The sequence below is a fragment of the Lepeophtheirus salmonis genome, chromosome 5 (assembly GCF_016086655.4).
Source record: "Lepeophtheirus salmonis chromosome 5, UVic_Lsal_1.4, whole genome shotgun sequence".
In the NCBI taxonomy this organism is placed as follows: Eukaryota; Metazoa; Arthropoda; class Copepoda; order Siphonostomatoida; family Caligidae; genus Lepeophtheirus; species Lepeophtheirus salmonis.
This window is the reverse complement of record NC_052135.2, coordinates 67231035-67250897: the sequence shown is the minus strand read 5'-3', so window position 1 is coordinate 67250897 and position 19863 is coordinate 67231035. Positions and strand designations below refer to the sequence as shown.

At 30.0% G+C, this 19863-nt stretch overlaps 2 protein-coding genes across 2 annotated transcripts; one reads left to right on the top strand and one right to left on the bottom strand.

Moving 5' to 3' along the window:
* Positions 1–471: 471 nt before the first annotated feature.
* LOC139905288 (piggyBac transposable element-derived protein 3-like) lies at positions 472–996 on the bottom strand. Its single transcript, XM_071888119.1, has one exon. The coding sequence runs from the start codon at positions 994–996 to the stop codon at positions 472–474; it is 525 nt and encodes a 174-aa protein (XP_071744220.1).
* A 14189-nt stretch (positions 997–15185) lies between these two features.
* LOC121118737 (uncharacterized) lies at positions 15186–19125 on the top strand. Its single transcript, XM_040713322.2, has 2 exons — positions 15186–15535; positions 17875–19125. Exons 1-2 carry the CDS (start codon positions 15268–15270, stop codon positions 18663–18665), a joined length of 1059 nt encoding a protein of 352 aa, XP_040569256.1. The 5' UTR covers positions 15186–15267; the 3' UTR covers positions 18666–19125.
* Positions 19126–19863: the final 738 nt, after the last annotated feature.

Genomic DNA, 19863 nt, shown 5'->3' with positions numbered 1-19863 from the left:
GCAACTGCACTGTCCAGGAATTTTTTGATCAGTAAATGACCAAAATTTTCCATAGGATGGAGAGCACGTAATACCTTTAAAATACCCTCCAGTTCTGCTTGAAAAAGACTATCGTACCATTTTAAGTTACTACCGTTTGACCGTTGAAAGAGGCTCCATCCTACATGTATTGCTGAAAAGGTTGATACATTTGTTCTCAAGCCATTTGAATGCAATCACCCTTTCAGCAGACCTGTAATCGAAAGCTCCCCTTCCTTTGTTTGTGAGCTCTTTGTCTGACATCAAGGGAGCTCCACCGATGAGGTTTGATCGAACAATACCGATGCATCTAACACCCAGTGTTGAATGCAGGTTCTGGGCTAAGTTGAAACTTGTGAAGTAGTTGTCACAAAGTACAACTGAAAACAGTGGCAGTGTTATCGACTTGCATAATAGTATCACAAGTTTGGCCCCTAGAAGTAGAGCCTGTTCCTATTCACATAGATCAACATTGAAGTAGGTGGATGTCCCTTGATACAGCAGTAGATCATGGATGATTCCGCATGAACTGGCCCAGCAGAACAGCTTAAAGCCCCGTTTGTCTGGCTTGTTGGTAATATACTGACGGAGAGTACCAAACCTTGTTCCTTTATATGCCACCATAACCTCATCAACACTGTGCTTGTAAGTGGATGGTATCAGGAGGCACTGCTCTCGAATTATCTCAAAAAGAGGGTGGATTTTGTCAAATCTGTCTAGACTGTCATCACACTGATGGTTATCAGTAAAATGAATGAACCGGTGTAACTGCTGAAATCTTTTCCTTGGCATAACATCAGCTATCACGTTGAAGCGTGACTCGTGACGCCAGTAGCCATCTATGGCTAAGAAGGTGAACACACCCATGATGAGTAGTATTGCAAGGAAATCTTCAATTTCTTGAAGGCTGGGCTGGGTTGGATCCCCTAACTCCTGGGAGGAGTACAGATTGGTATGTTGGGCAATTTGTTCAATCATTTTGTAAGTGAAGAGTGTTTTGAAGTACTACAATGGTGTCTTTAAATCAGAAGGGGGTTCAAGGGTTGGATCAGGAACCTGTACAGTCTCAATATCCTCATACTTCCAGATTATCCTTCGCTTGTTTTGGTCTGGGAGCGAACTAAGTTTATGGGTGCCCTCTAGCTCTGCCAAGCTAACAGGTTTAAGGATATGTTTCCCTATTCCCTTCTAATGGGGTGGTAGTTTAGGAAATGTGCTTGTTGAGGCAACCTGTTCCTCATTCGTAGATTCAAAAGAAGTGTATCGGATCTAATCTGCTTGTGTGGGATGATAATCAGGATCATCTATATATTCATCATCATCGCTTATTTCAACATCAGAGGCTTTAGGATTTTCTGGTACAGGGGTCAGAAGGTGGTTGGCTTAGCACCATAAAATAGTTTAGTATTCATCTATCATATATTACTTATTTCAATTGATCCCCCTTTAAATCATTCTTATATTATATCAACCTACACAATTTTGTTCAGTAAGGTCTTAGACACTATAATATGCAGAAAAAAAAGATTTTATCTTTGTAAATTTCATAAAAAAGTGTCTTCATGTAAGGGGTGATTTCTATGTTGCTATCTTCCTGTGAAGAGTCTAACTTGCAATACATGGTACTGAAAAAAAGTGTAACAACAAATAGGTTTTTTTTACTGAATAGGGCTCCACAATCGTTAAAATTCACGACTAGCCAAGTGAAAAATTTACTAGCTCTGAATATCACAGATATTGTATCATTTTTAGAGGAGTACAGATCTTTTATAGAAATACTTTTGTTTAAAAATAAGGTTAGTTTTAGGAGTACAAAAAAAAGGTAATATGTTTTCTATCAAACACTGTTAATACTTAATTATGAGTACAACTTAAAATTGAACTTGCAATATCACAATAATTATTGACGTTCCATAGAATGTGAGTCTTTCTTACCCTAGACAATACCGTTTTGTTCAATCAGAAACAAGGAAACAAAACACTCAATGGAATTTGAAAAGTAGAACTGTTGGTTCTGGAATTGAAATTTACTGATTGTTTTACACTTAAAAATGTCAACCTTGTTAAAAAAAACATTTCTGTACAGTACAAGAAGTGAAATCTTACAAAACTTGTCTTTTAAAAATATATTTTACTAAAAAATCACCCATAATATTTGTGTTTAATGTCTATTCGACGTATTTGACGCTGACACAAGGCAATGAATATAACTTCAACCCTAAAATGTCTTTGTACATGCTGTATTTGACCCATAAGTAACGAGTTGATAAAATATTTTACATATTTCAACACCTCTTTCTATTGAAATGATATTATTTTAAACAAAAAGTTGATATATAAGCCTCAAATTTTGTACACATATTCCCTCACTACTCTTATATAAAATGTAATAAGATAAAACAATTTATCGTTCACGCTTTCATACGCGCCATTTTTTAATTGAATCCCAAGAGTAATGTATAAAGTTATAAATACCAATGTTAAAAGTACTTTATATCTTCTTCTTTTTTTAGGATTAAATATATTTATTCATTTTAAACAATACGTTAATGAAACATTGGAAACTTCATTATTATGCTCTGATTTAAAAATAAAAAAATAAACGACAACTGCATGTTTATTTAATATTAGGTCAACGACACTAAAAAACAAAAAAGTAAAAATGGGGAATCCGGAGATCTGATAAATAATCATATCATGAAGAGAGAATCTTGAGCTAGTTCTGACAAATAATTATTAATAAACATTCTAAAACATTATGTATTAGTTTTTCCCATCGATGGTGAAGGAATTGAGGATTATTATTGCCTTAATAATGGAACCACAAAGGGAGCTCTTAGTTTTTGGAAAAGTACCTTATATGTATCTAAAGAAGAATAAAAACGATATTATCAAAATCTTCATAAGCGTCATCGTAAAAAAAAATAATTTAAAAAAAGTATTCACGGAAATATTTAGTATTTAAAATAATTTGAATTCTGAGGTGTTTAAACACCTCATCGGATTTGATATGTCAGACCTTATTTATTTGGTCCAATCCAGTCTTAGTACCGGCCCTAACGATTCTTAGAACTGGTCCCAAGGACTGTCAAGGATCTTCTTCCACCTTCTGCTTTTACTGTTTGTCATCGTTTAATATGTGTTTTATGTATATATCATAAATTCCTACTTTGTATTTCTTACTATAAATACCATGACAAGATTGTTAATGTCAGAGTAGTGTATTATTAGTTTGTATAGAATATATAGTACGTTATCTTATTCCTCCAAGATCTCTCTTTTTAATTCTCTTGGCAATTATGGATCCTCTTTGTGGAGTTTGTGTCAAGCAACCTCGTCAGACATAACAATCTTTAACAATTGGTCCTTCGAATTTTTAATAAAAACATCTATGGCTTATTAAGGTAAATAAGATATATGATATATTAAAAGTATTGCACATATCTTGCAAAAACTATTCATTATATATATAATAAAAAATAAAATATTATATTTTCCTAAGTTATATAATTTGTTCCATTACATAACGGATCAATTTAGAAGGGAAAACATAGAATGACGAAGTTTTAGTGGGTGGCGCTGCAGTAGCAGATTATGAGTCATCTGTTGTTGGGTGCATAGTTATGTTATGAATTGAATCTTGTTAGCTATTAAAACTAATTGCTTATTAGTTATAAGTAATAACTAAAATATTGCATGGATGGTTAATGACATGCTTATGCAATTTTGTCAGATGATAGATGAAACATTTTGGTTGAATAATTTACATTTCAAACAAGAGCTAAAAGTATTATTTTGAGAATAAATACGGATATTCAAGAATTGAACAATACATTAATGTTATTTATTTTTTTATTTAAAAAAATACGTAGAAAACCAACAAAAAAAAATTAAAAAATAATTAATAGAAATTGTAGCGCATACATAAAACTAAGGTAACTAGAAATACAAGCTATGTCAATCACATACATCGGGACAGCTCTCTTTTTCAAATTGTTGTACCGTACCGACCACTAGTCAACCTAAATAGAACCATATTTACCATAAAAGATGACACATTTCGTATGGTAACTTTCCAAGTAATTAAATATGAAATTTTTATCGCATTCTAATTTATTTTTATTGCAAGTGTTGAAGTAGTTTATGTATTTTTTTATGTTTTCAATATATAAATAATTTCCCTCTATCTATATTTTATTTTTAATGTATATTTAGTTTTATAAACTGAAAAGCATTTTACCCTTAATTATTATTTCATAATTATTCGTGAATTCAATCAATGAATTTAATAATAAATCGAATAATACGTTACACTCCATCGACAAAAGAAAAAAAGAAAACGCGTGATGGAAGACACACATCAGTCTAAATATGCTTAATTGACATACCTTGTATTTCTAATTACCTTGCATTAAGCTACAATTTAAAGTAAACAAAAATATTGTTTTTATTTGTGTTAATAAATATAAAAATATATATTTAAACACTACTGAAACGGCTCCAAAAATAGTTTTTTTTAAGGCACTTTTAGTAATTTTCTAATATGGTTAATTATCGTACGTATGGTTTGTTCCAGTCCCTCCAAAATATCAGGGCACTTTATGTTATTGTATTTTAAATCCTAATTCTATGCCTACAAAACTTTTTAGAAATAATTACCATAAATCTTGATAATTAATAATTAATATTACTTATCCACATTATTAAAGTTAAATTCTCATTCTGAATTGGAAAAAATGAATATATAAAGTTGTATTATTAATATTCTTTGGTAAATATCACTGAAGTATACCAATACAAATCAAGTTACATATTCAAATGTTATTTAATCATATTTTGAAAATAAGCTCAAAAATTCGTTGAAAAATGTATATGTCACTGGTTAAGGTCTCATAACTTGGCTTGAGATCCATGGGAGGAATGAATACCCAGTTTTAGATATATAACTCTGGTGATTCAAGTCCCATGAGTGACTAAGTAGTGCAGCCTGCTTCCTACTCTTCAAATAAGAAAGAAGATTAATGAAGAGACGAAGAACATTGTTCGCATCTCTCTATTTCAATTTTAGGTTGCTGCAAATGTACTGAGCTGGACATTTTTCCTACCTTACTCTGACATTTCCTTGTAATCTCCTACGATCCGACCTTTGAGTGCCTCCTCGAATCTTCTCAGTGATTTGCCTCACCACATCCAACAACCTCTTCTACTGATACATCCTGGCTCATAACGAACTTGGAAATAACTGCTCTTACCTAATCTGATGTTATGGTTGTTCGTCCCACCATAAGTCTTTTCCAATATGAATGATCCGTCATGTCTAAAGTATAATGATAATTCATAAGGGATAACTAAGTGATAACAATAATATCTTAACAACTTTGTTTTGTGGTGTTTAGTACTTCTTCTTCCATTCGAATTACTGTCGTATTTATTTATTTTTCTTTAATCATTTGTCTCTGGTTCGAACAAATTAGTCATTAAATAATTAAGTGAGATTATTATTTAAATTAAATCAAGGATGGGACCGTCTCCCGGCCAAGGTTAATAGAAATACAAGGTTATACCATTACACGTGAACGACTGATGTTTGACTTCCCCCAAAAGTTTTTAATATTGACGTCAAAGTAAATAAAGGTTGGCATGTTTTGTCAAAAATCTGTTGTTCTTGCTCAGCAGTCGGTATGATGCATTAAATTGACAATTCTAGGCATAGTAACGTCGTCATAGGCTATGAGGGGTAGCGTGTTTTGTCAAAATCTGCCTGTTGTTTCGAGCAGTCGGTACAATACATCAGATAGAAAATTCTAGCAATCCCGATGACATGATGGTCTCACTTTGTATTTCTATTAACCTTGCCCCCCCCCGCGAGAGCTTTATCCTATACGAATTTTCCCAGTGACAGAAATCACACTACAAACTTGACCCTATACAAATTTTCCGTATGCGAGCTCTCCTGACACCCCTTATGTATATTGTACTCAGCTGTCGATTGCCTCATCTCGCTATATACGTCATGGATATTTCATAATGTATTCGTTTGGATAAATAAACAAAGTAATAAAGTATTCTATACTTATGCTCAATTTCTAAAAGAACAGGAATACAATTTCTTGTTGATCCCTCGTCGTTTATAGAATATGCATATTGGCCATTCTATTATTTGTATTAAATATTATTGCCTATCATCACAAATACAAATGTCTAACTACTCTTTTAATAAAATATTACCAAGCAATATTATGACACAGTATCGAATAAAATAGAATTTAAATTTTATTGTCAATTAAATTTCTTTTAAAAATGGTGTAAATAATATGACAGTGATCGTCTGGGAGTACAAAGATATAAATTTCAGTTGGTATGATTGACTTATTTGCCTCCCAGATAATTTTGGGCCTTTCTTTTTTGTTTCTTTTTGGAGAAAAGGTTACGTGATATAATATAGGTAACGACGTGATTATGTAATAAGTCGTGGTGTGTTAACATCTTCCTCCTAAAGAATTATTATCGGCTATCCTTATTGTAAATCGATTTAAAAATACTAAATACTATTATATAAACTTAAATATAATTATATTTTCCTGCACTTATGCTATTTTAGATATAGCACGTTGTTACCTCGCTAACACAAAAATACATTATGTAATTGGTTGTCATCTGTCGATTCCCTCATCTCGCTATATACATCATAACTATTTCTTAAGTTATTCCTTTTCATACTGACACAAAGTAATAATTTATTCTATACTTAAACTCCGTTTCCAAAGAACAGGAATGCAAGTTCTTTTTTATCCCCCGTCGTTTATATAATATTTTTTATATATTTACTATGATGTACCCTTATTATATATTTTATTATGCAAATACTAAGAATTTGAAACTTGATAATCCACGGAAAAACATACAAACACCTATTATAATATCTGTTTTATATATTTTATACTAAGACAAACTTGCTAATCCGTGTGACAGACAAACCAACGAGCAACTATAATATTATATTACAGTAGACTACGATATACCCTTATTATATATTTTACACCCTAAGATAAACTTGGTAATCTGAGTGCAAAACACACAAACAAACATAGAATTATAATATTATACTATTAATACTTATTCTAATATTAATAATCTATTTTCTGAGTGAAGGATTTTCACTTTTGCGTGTAAATTTGCATTCTGTTTTCCTTAGTTGCTCGAGTTCTAGAATGGGTGGATCTTTTCTGGTATTAGAAGCCCTACTCATTTGTATAATCCGGGATACACATGCTTGATTAGATGCGTTAACCTGTTTTAACACAAGTGTTTGAGTTGATTTTACATTGGTTTGGAATGATTTGTCTAATGTCTCCAAATACATTTCATTAAAATCTTCTTCAAAAATGGTTCGTAATCTTAATTCATATTGTTTTTGTTTTTTTGGAGCTTGCTCGAATCCTTCTCCAGATATGAGACCTCTGGAAGGAATAGTATCTCTTTTCCATTTTCTTTTTAAATATAATCCCAGCAATTCACCTCATATTAGCATTTTCTTCAAAAATGATTCTCACAAATTCTAGGGTATTTTCCTAAGGGGTCCTTTTGATGACAAGCACATTCCGTATTTTTTCCTCCTTAAAGGATCGTTTGATCCTTTGGAAAATGAAGATAAATTATGTTGTTAAGATAATCACAAATGGTAACTGCACAACTGACAGTTTCATTGCACGAATACATTATACTTTTTCGGAATGGCGAATAGGTATTATTATTGCAATAATAATGATCAATTAGTAATAATATATATATTGTAAAATGTAAATAAGATATAATATCATACTCCAAGGATACCAAACTTCTCTCTCTTGGGTCACAACGTAGTCCCATTTCTTAATTTTGGCCTTTTGTGAATTTGTATTTGGTACCCTTTCTATCCTCTCTTTCCAAGCAGTCTTTACGATACATCAAATTGATAATTCTAGCAAGCCCCACTACATGATGGTCTAACCTTGAATTTCTATTAACATTGGTATATAGGATGTACCCATTTTATGTATTTTATACCTACACAAACTTGCTTATCTGCGTGACATCCATACAACTGTAATATTATAATTAAAGTAGATTTGCCATTTTATTATTACTATGAAGGAATTTAGGTTATTTCTTCATATAAATAATGTAAGAACTACTCCTAACTACTCTTTTAATAAAATATTACTAAGCAATATTATGAGTATGGAATAGAATACTTTTTAGATTTTAATAATATGTAATTCATTTTAAAAATGGTGAAAAAATAATATGAGTGTGATAGTCTGCAAGTATATAAAATATAAATAGCGATTGGTATGATTTATTTATTTGGCTAACTACCAGATGATTTTGGGCCTTTTTTTTTTTTTTGTTCTTTTTGGAAGAAAGGTTGCATGATACAATAAAGGTAGCGATGTGATAAATAGAGAATAGCAAACAGTACATAGGTTTAAAAAAATGACATTTTAAGTATTTTTTATTTTATTTTCCCAAGCTGTTAATACAAATAACATTTCTAAGAACAACTTCGTGAATGGGCTCAATGCTGAGTCTTATCCTCAAATGGTGTGGAAGTAGATTGTCTAACATAAGTTTTTTTGTGTATAAACTTGGATATGCTCCAGGATTCTAACCTGTTGATGTACAATTTATTATATATAACTATTAATCTTTTTAAATTTTGAATGTATTAATTTTGTATTGTTCCACAAACGCTACTTAAATATGGAAGTTTCGGACCGGACGAAAGTCTAATAAAGGACACGATTGGTTTGAGGATACAATCACACACATAATTATATTTGTAAGGGATTATTTATTTAAAAGGATGCACAATGACTCTGATAATAAAATATATATACAAGTTTACTCTTCTTGATAAAAGTTATTTACATAGACTATTGCAAAAATTAATCCCTACGTTAGACATATAAAAGTAAATAAAAAGACGCTCATACATAACAAATTTATTTTGCATTCTAACATCTAACTTACAAAATGAATAATAGGGATTTCACATGCAGTTTGAAGTATAATAGGAAGAAGACGGTTCCTATTTCAACTCACATTTATTTAACTTAATATCACAAATATTAATAATAATTTAAATTTTTTTAATGTATCCTATAACTAGAAATTACTAAAAATAGTCGCTTGTGCTCATATGGCAACTCCGAAAATTTTGGAACCACTTACAAACTGTTCTACACGAAGGTGTAGAGTCCCCCAAATTGTTATTTAACTTATTTTTAGTCTCTTGAGACGTTTGCTTTTCATAAAGTAATGTTTATTCAATCCACGAAAATCTTTTTCGTCCAATTTTTAAAAATCACTCCACTTCCTCGATAGAAACAAATGTTAAACAGAAAGAAATAGACCGATCTAGCTGAAAGTTGGTGTGTGTTCTTCCAAGAGATGATACTAACTAACCATAACCTCGATACGCTCCAGAAGTGCCCTCTCTCGGACTTTGTAAGAACTTTTCAAACGACCGTCGTATTTACGTCCAGGGCCTCTGAAGCCTACAGACTGAAGGTGAGGGCCCTGTTCGTAATAAGTAAGACTTGATGGCTTATATTTATATATTTTCTTGAATGGTCTTAATCCCTTGATAATAAGGCACTTCTGTAAGTACCAAAGATGATAATTTCTAAAGAAAAAACTTAGTTGTTTAACAGATTTGGGCTCCCTTGTTTAAAAATAATCTGTCTTTTAATCAGCACGTTAAATGATATCGGAAGTAAAGGGATCAAAAATAATCTATGACAATATTTAAAAGTTTCAAGACCTTAATTATTACTTCTTACTTGGTCCCAACATATCTGCCCTGGTGATACATAATCTGAGACTCATTTTTTCGGGGCACCAAAAAATTGTTACCTTACATATTAAAAAGCATCCCCATGAATGTGTTTGATTCTACACTACATTTTCCATCGTTTCTGAAACAAAATTCAAATTTTATTACAGTATGAACAGTTATTCTTACACTAATAAAAATAAGAAATGAATGGGTATGTAGAAAATTAAAATCTAATTTAACCTAGAATACCTATTTAATATATGACAATTTCATGCTCAAGTGATTTGCAAATGTTGTGTTGTGAGACATTTCATAAAAAGTAATCAATTTACCTAGTAATTGATGACTGTACATACAAAATTAGATCTTTATATTTTTTTTAACTATAAGTAGATTTATTTTATTTAATGCACCTTCCAAAATAATAATAATTATACACATAATCGAGAAAAAAGAATGTAGTAATCTTTAGAAACAATACAACAAACGACAAAATGAACAAAGTTGATTTCTTTTTCTCATTTATCGTTCAAAAATGAATGGAAAGCGAGAACACCGTTCATTTCCCCCTTCAATCTCTAAACCTGCTATATTATGATATCGAAGCGGGAACATGAATTAATTCTATAAAGACGAGTCCCTTCTATTACGTCGTTATCTTTATTATTTCACTAAACCTTTCCACCAAAAAGAAACAGAAAAAGGGCCCAAAATCATCTGGTACTTAGCCAAATAAATAAATCATACCTATCGCTATTTATATTTTATATACTTGCAGACTATGACTGTCATATTATTTCTTCACCATTTTTAAAATAAATTACTATACATAATTTTTTTATTCGATACGGTATATTATAATATTGCTTAGTAAGATATGATTAAAAGAGTAATTATTATATTATTTTTGCTAGAATTTTCAATCTGATGTATTGTACCGACTGCTGGGTAAGATAGGCAGATTTTGACAAAACACACAACCACTCATGGTCTATGACGTCCCCATTGCTATAATTTTCAATTTGATATATAGTGCCGACTGATGGGGAAGAAAAACAGATTTTGAATAAGCACGCAACCTCATCATCTTTAACGTCAATATTAAAAGCGTGGTGGAAGTCAAACATCAGTCGTACACGCGTTATGGTATCAACTAAGACACATTCATATTTCCAATCTAGTTTCCAGTGCTAAATCCAACATTTTCCTCTTTTTAATCATTATAGTCTATCCCAGGGATCACCAAACTACGAACCCCAGGCCAGATCCGGCCCTCGACGTCTGTTCATCTGGGCCGCCGACGGTACTTGAATTTGCTTTATAAAACGTATGAAATACATAGCTTTCTGATAAAATTTAAATCTGAATATGTTGTTGCGAAAACTAAAAGATATTTATAGCTATATGCCTTACATTTACCATTGTTGTTGTGTATTTTAGGCGTATTATCTTTTAAATAACTATAGAGTATCTTAGTCTTGTTTTATTAATTTCAAGAAATATATATTCAGTGCCCATGTAGCACCAGCAGGAGCTACATTCATTTCTCCATCTCCGTTTCGGTATCCCACAATTATGTATCTTTCGCGTCCTTTCATTTACAGATACCGTTATCTTCACTCTTCATTATGGCTACTAAAAAAGTAAAAAGTAGACACTGAGTGTCACGTTTTCCAAGAAGAGTGGGGAGTGAAGTATTTCTTTGTAGAAACAAGAACTAGAAAGCTAGTTGATTAATATGTAGCAAAAGTGCTGCAGTTTTGAAAGAATACAATCTTTTTCGTCACAATGAAGCAAAACATCTACCAAAAGTTTTTTGGAACGAACGTCACACTTTAAGGATTATGAGTCCATGAAATATAGTTTAGAAACTCAAATAAACTTATTCACGAGAAAGTTTGCTGAAAATTATTCAGCCCTTGCTCGTTTTTCTTTCATTTATCAGGCCTGCAGTAAAACTTTTAGTCCAGAGCATCTCAAACTGTTGGGAATCCCTCAGAAGATTGGAGTTTCCCTAGGGGAAGGGGATATTGAAATCATCAAAATTGTAATAAATTTCTTCAAAGTCCCTAGTTATTCAGAATAAAGATCAAAGAGGACATTCGGCAAAGGTTATGTTTGGCAAAATAACTTTCGGCAATAAAGTTTTCGACAGGTGTCCTGGAACCATATCTTATATGACACAAACTAATAAAAAAATTAACTTTAAGATACAACAAGCACCTTTACCAAAGTTCAAATAATTGAATTAAAAAAACATGTTTAACAGCTAAAATGTTAATCGAATTTAATCTTTTAATTCCAAATAAGGCTTTATTTCTCTGTATCAACCTCGGGGCATACCGAAAAAGGAAGGAGCGTCGGTAGGATCATATTTTGGGGAGATTTTGGTTTCTGGAATGAAAAAAGACGGAAAATTTAAATTTTTTAAGAAAAAAATTTGGAAAAATAATTTTTTTGTAAAAAATTTCAAAAATCCATAGCTTTTTAAAAAAAAGCTTATTCATTTTTCAAAAATCCACAGTTGTTTAAAAAAAGTTAAATTATTTTTCAAAAATCCAGAGCTATTAAAAAAAATTTAATTTTTTTAGAAAAAACATCATTTATTAAATTTTTTAGAAAAAAAATCAAATATTAAATTTTTTAGAAAAAAAATCAAATATTAAATTTTTTACTGTTAAGCAAAAATTCCTTATTTTGGTGGTGGAGGCTTCAGCCCCTTCCAGCCCACCCCCTGAAATATAATAAAGATTCTTTGAGGACTTGGTGTTACAGATAAGGATAAAGGATATGAATATATTTCAAATCAGATGTTACTAAATTTCAAAAACGATCTTTGAGGACTTGGTGTTACAGATAAGGATAAAGGATATGAATATATTTCAAATCAGATGTTACTAAATTTCAAAAACGATTTATTAACAGGGGTCGTCCACAAGAATATCCACGTACCTATACAAAATGTGATGGTTGAAACCCATACAAATTCATTTTTTCTAAATGCACATGGATAGAAAAATGAGTTGCAAGTAGATAAAAATGATCTAAACTAACTCCTCAAGGATATATTTATGCTGATGATGATGAACTCAAAAAGATGATTCGTAGAATACTTCATACTCAAAAAAATCATACCTTCGGGAAATTGATAAAACGAATATTGGAATTGATTATTGAATCTATAATTTCTAGTTTCTACATTTTAAAAATAAATGCAAATGACATGAAATGAATCTGCATCTTTATATAATATACGATATATACAATGTATAGAAATACATTAATAGGAATCCAGATGAAAACTGTTCTTAGCACCAATTTTCAATATTAAGTGATACGTACATATTTATTAAATATTACTATTGAGTACATTTTTGGGCAGTGGAATAAAATTAATACTTTATATGATTTACTTGACGAACAGAAAATTTGAATTACCTAAATGGAACTGATAATTAAGAGGTTCATCAAAATAATTATTCTCCAAAACTATTTATTTGACTTTGGCTTCTAATAAACAATGATGAAGTGCATTTTATTATTAAGGATATATTTACATCATAATGATGCACACAATGTTTCATAGGTTAAAATTAATTACGAGAGGTTCCACTTTTCGAACCATCATACCTTTCTGTTTAATCATGGATTTAGAAAGTCATGGTTATATAGATAAGGTATTCAAAATCCGTAGTTGATATAATTTGAAACTACACAGCTAAATTACCTTTATTTGCTTTGAGTTTCAATAGAAATCAATCGTAGGATATAAATTATAACGCTTGAAAATCATATTACAAATATGAAACTTAATTATTTCAATTACTTCAAAATATTAAAGAAATGATTAATAAAATAGTATTTGGTATTTCAATTTCATATTTTACTAAAATTTAAAATACTATTTCACGGATAATTTTGAATCATTTTAACTACATCTTATGTATCATTGAGGGAAGCAACATTCATTTAACAACTTAATTATACTTATTTATTATACTTTAATCAATTTGTAATCCATTATTTTATATATGTTATTGCTTATCATTTGTAGTTATTATCAAAAAATATTATACCATTAAGTTATTGATCATTACATGGAACATCAATTATAAATTACTTAACAGAGATGTAAATTTTTTGTAACCTTCTATTATTATTTTTTAGTTGTTAAAAATTCAACATTATTAAAATCCCTTTTCAAAAAGAGGTTTTGTTAATTATTTATTTTGTGAAATGTTACGTTTAATAAAGTAGGTACATTAATTAACTTTAGATTTTTAAAAATAATTTACAAATTTAGATTTTTCCTAGTTCTTCCATTTTTTCTAGCAATTTAAACTAATTGTGACCAGTTTTTCCATGGGAGGAGAGCTCCTTGATGAGATAGATCTGTTTCCCCCTTCTTCTTCAATTTTATTTTTATTATTAAAAACGTCATTTGAATAATAATAAGTACTCTCCATATAACTTTAACTATAAATACGCTGACGCAAGTGCCAATGTCAGGGTAGTGTGACATCTTTATTTTTTTTAAATATTATTCCTCCAAGTAATTCTTTTATATGGTTTGTGTCTACTTCACCTCGCCAAACGCAACAAAAGATGAGTATTTCAGGTATTGGAGCAAATTATCACCTATAAAACCGACATTGAGATTACAAAGGCGTCTTCCCCTAAGTACAAACCCGTAATTTTTAAAAAATCAAGTAAGTCCTGGGGACGCCCCAGGATTAGGATCACAAGGATTATTCCTTTATTTTATTTATTATTTTATTTCAGTCGCATATTCGTGTTCGGTAACTTCGTATAAAACATTTCCGTATATGGACATTTAGTATAACTAAGGGGCTCTTTGCTGTTTTTTCAAGTATTGGCGGTAAGTTGCACACAACCCAACATTCGGGGTACAATTGGGGAGGGGTTGAGATGGGCTCTTAGTTGTTTTTCAAGGATCGGGGGTAAGTTGAACCCCGTTTTGCGACCCGGCGGTTCCCGAAAACACCCCTAACATTCGGGTTACAATTGGGGGTCTTAGTAGTTACTAAACTGTCGGCAGTACCCGAAAACATAAAATGAATTTATACAAAATGTTTTTATACGAATTGTCCTTATACGAATATGTTTACCTATTAACCTATTGCCTATTAACACGCAATATATATATTTACATATTATAATATATATATATATAAAAAAGTAAGTATTTAGATAAATAAGTATATTCTATTTTTTTACTCTCACAAGGAGGTTAAACCTGTTGATTCATCAATATAGTATTTATCATTATATAGCTTATTCTCTTAAGTACTCTTATTTAATCCTAGAAATTTTAAAAATTTCCCATAATGGATTGTTCAGTCACTCTGTTACTGGTGTTCAATGAGTGTCTGCGTATTATAGTTAAGTAATTTGTATAATAATTCGAAATGAGGAGGAAAGGATTGAATAATAGAAGGCGTAGAAGACAGCATGTTAATGAAGACAAGATATTTAGGAACCAAGAAATGATTAAGAAAATCCTTAAAAATAAGCCTTTGATATTGTTAGAAAAACTACACTTACCTATCAAAGTTTCCTGTAATTCAAATACTCATAATAATTTACGATTGAAAAGTGGTCCGTGTTGGAATCCTTTCGTACTCTTGAAGAAATTATCATTAGATGTCAAAGTTCGAACTGTTTCTCTTAATAATGGTAATAACCATTACATAATTGATACAACTATATACTGCCCTGAGCTGGCAAAAAACATAATCTATTTGAATGTGTTAGTTGGGGAATTCTTGAGATCCCTAATCATAAACTTCGGTTTATATACAATCATGTGTACAATCTTTGTGTGGGAAATTTGCCTATTTGACAAAATAAAGTTTGAAGTTTTGTTTTGCTTGACCACTGTTAATCAATTTTGATATGTAAAACGTTAATAAGGGCATATGCTTTGATATCTACAAAATATCCCACTTTAATTGAAATTTATGAAAAATATTTTAAAATACGGGAGAAATAATTTTTCAATGTCCACTTTGTAGTATTTTTCCTTTGTTTTTTTAGTATGGTTAGTACAAAAAAATATTTTTTTTTATCAACTCAAGTAATGTTCACCATACAAGGTACTTGTAAAATCGTTGTAAAATTTTATCTTATTCTGTTATTTACTTGATTTTTAATACGGTCATTTCAATACTGTAAAATTTGAAACTTGATTAATATTTATTCAGTAATCTTTTTAACATCAAGTTTGTATAATAAGTAAGAACAAAAGTTTTAAGTCTAGTGATCAAATCAAATACTTACTCGACACTTCCCCCTCCTCTCAATGCAAAATTATGACCTTCTATTATGTGAATATATAGACATAGTATGAACGAACTCATCAACAACAACAAAAGTATTCAAAAGATAAATTATCTATTAAGTTATATTGAATACAGTTCCTACAATATGAATTTAATCATACAAAAATCAAGTCAAATGAAGTTTCATGTTTGATATATATATTGATTTTCATAGGCCCTTTAATTGTGCTTCTACAGTTTACTATCATAATATAAAAAAACGTGATATGAGGGGAATATACTGCAATATAGGGGGATTCAGAATTATTCTAACCACCGTATTATGCGAAACCTGCGGTGTTTGAGATCGAATCATTCGGGGACCTCCTGTAATTGCATTCAGTATGTTATGTATTGTCTTTTATTTACTTTTAGATCATGACGTAAGGATTTGTTTTAAATAGATAGTAATGTACCTTGTGTTTTTACGAGTTGGTATATTTTAATAGTCATATGTATGTACATCCTTTTAAATGTAATCCCTGACAGAATATATGTTTTAGTGTATGATTGTACCCCCAATCCAAAGGTGTTCTTATTGACTTTACTCCGGTCCGTTGCTTCCGTCTGTTGGTGGTGTTCGTAGAACATTACAAAGTATGAGTTGACCTAAAGGTCAAATAGATTTTATTTATTTTTACATACGGTTTTTATACAGCTTCATACAAATATTCTCCCTTTTATTTTTTCATATGATGCGCACGCTCGATTGTATTTCTATTTCTTAGATAATGTTCCTACACAGTTCTGAGACACACTCAAAAAGAACTGTACTGAGTACATACATACAAACTTTGTTTTATTATTAACGACTTCAATTTTTCCTTTATAATATTTTTTGTGAGCCCTTGGTTAGTCTTATGAAAAGACCCCTTATTTTAAATTAACTTATTACCTCTTATTCACAATTTCTCGGAAATTCACATAGCTATAGTAAATTTTTAAATTCTTATTATAGTCAAACTTTATTATGAGACTTTTTTGCTTTCTTCTATTACATAGAATTTTCAATATATTTCATTATACCTTAGGGGTGAGGGTCTTTTTCTTAAGGTACTCGGAACTTATGAGGAGTCTACAGATCTTTTAGGGAAAACAGTGCTACTACATGTGGCTATGTAAGCAAACTATAATGAATTAAAATAACACTCATATTATGGTCGAAAAAAATTTCATATTAAAAAAAAGTAATCTTTTAATCATTTATTGAAATTGGAAATTAAAGGATAAGATTTTTATTTGATATATTTTATCTTGTTATACTTAATAATAAAAATTAAAAATATCTTTGAAAATGGATGAGGTCAGTCTATGATTACCATATATCTATTGTATTTTAAGTATAAAAGATACATTATTTGGGATACTAAAACGTAATAACATTCTAATGTATGTAAGTACGATAGTATAGTAAGGTTATAGTTAGTTAAAAAATTCCCTAAATTAGAATATATCAAACATTATTTTACGGATTATTTAATTATAATGAGTTGTAACTTTTATATATAATAATATCGGGTAAAAGTGTCATAAGTTACAGAATATTCGAAATGATAGATATTTTGACGTAAAATAATGTATTTAAATGTATTGTACCTAGTTTTCCAAATTACAGTTTTTAACAGTTTATTAATAAAAAATTTATCATAAGAATGATATAAAAATATATTAATTTGATATTTTTTTGTTTCAAAGTGAATTCTAATCATCTACACGCTGATGTGCATCGTGATCCTATTGTACCGAATGAAAAGTATATGAGGATCAAGAAGCAAAATCCTCTTTCATCCACTACTACCACGGATAAATCTGATGAAAATGATTCTACTCCAATATCCAAGGATTCTCAAATCCTCAATCAAAATGCACAAAACATCATTTATTCCAAACATTTGGATATGATTAAATATGTAGTTTCATTAGTTAATTCTCATTGTGTCATTCATAAGATCCGAGAAATAAGAAAAAATATTGCTAATGATACTTTGTTGAATCCATTATATGTTCGAAATCTATGTATGGGACTTTTACTTATAGAATCTTGTGGTCTATATAAAACCATTCTTTCAATTACGCTTAGAAACTGGAATGAAGCTATTAATGTAGGCAACAGAGCCCTGATTATTTCAGTTTATGTTCCAGATAATTTACAAGAAACAAAAATAGTTTTGCGCTGCAAATATTTGATAAAACTCATCCATTCCTTCATTAAGATTCGACCCGTTATATTTCCTATATCATCAAATAACGCACCATTATTTCCAAGTGAGACTAATGGTGAAATAATGAAGGATTTTGAAAAACCTATGGTCTTACTAAGACAAATATTGTTAGAGTTTGATATTAATAACTATTTTTATTTTCATATTGAGCTTTTGACACCCAGAACCTTACGGAACTTTTTTATTCAAGTCTTAGATTCTATTAAAGAAAGTTCTCCTAAGAACAATGATATAGTCCCAATTCTACTACAAATGACTAACTAGTTTTTTTTTTTTTTAATTCTTGAAACACCTTAAACGCCAATTAAGGTAATAATATATGTTTTTCAATGAAGATTGAAATTTTTGATGTTTATATTTTTCAAAAATCTGTTAAAATATTTAATCTATAATACAAAGTAGGTATTTTCCCGATTCTAACCATCATTTGTTTTGATTCAAATGAGCAAAATAAAAGTTTGTTGTTTTGTAATTTATTCTTTGTTATGTGATCAAGTGATTTTCACGTGTTTCTATTCTTTGATACAATATTTTACATCGTTCGTGAAATTGAATCTATGTATATACTCTAGTTTAATTGTTTGACGTATTTCTATTCTTCAATTTATCCAATTACTCTGTCAATCATTTTAAGTATGCGTGTGTACAAAATTTAAATAAAATAAAACGGGTTTTTTTTTCGGCTAAGTGTCATTTTCAATTGAAATAAAATACTTTTTCTCAATGAAATAATTTATTGAATTTGCCAATGTGTATTCTTATACATTAATAAGGGGTTGGCTAATATATATTTTTTTGTTTTACTAATATAGAAGATTCCATCAAAATCCTTGGAGTTACTCTCCATTTCTCATGAGCACACTTGATCGTTGGTACTCAATCAATACACATAATACTGTAAATTTCTAAGCAAAGGCTCAATCGTCCCTGCTACAAATGGGGCTATTAAAAAAATTATTCATTAGATTTACCTGGTCAAACATATACTTTTATAAGAAAATAAGGCCCGTTTTTATGTAACTATTTAATTCCAATATCAAGCCTATCAAACGCCTTTTTTTAGGTATAGTTATACATTTGAATCTAATAAATTGGTGTTTTTTATTATAAATAAAAATATGCCGAATGGCCTTATGAACTAATGTTAAGTCATTGTTGTAATTATAGATCTTCTACTCCATTGCCGGTAGGGGGCGCGCTTGAGCCTTTGCTTACAAGTTTTTAATATTATAAGGTCAATACGAAGACGATCTCTCCTCACACGTCTTACCTTTATTGCAATGCAAACTTTTCATAAAAAAAAAAAAATAATAACAGCTTGAGAAAAACACAACTTTTATGATTTGATGAGTCAGGTAGTACTTTAGCTCGTTGTTAAGCTGCATGTCAAGTTGCTTTAATTTTTTAAATAAAGTACTTCCTTTTTTTTATAAGTTGAATTAAACACATGCAAGATTAAATT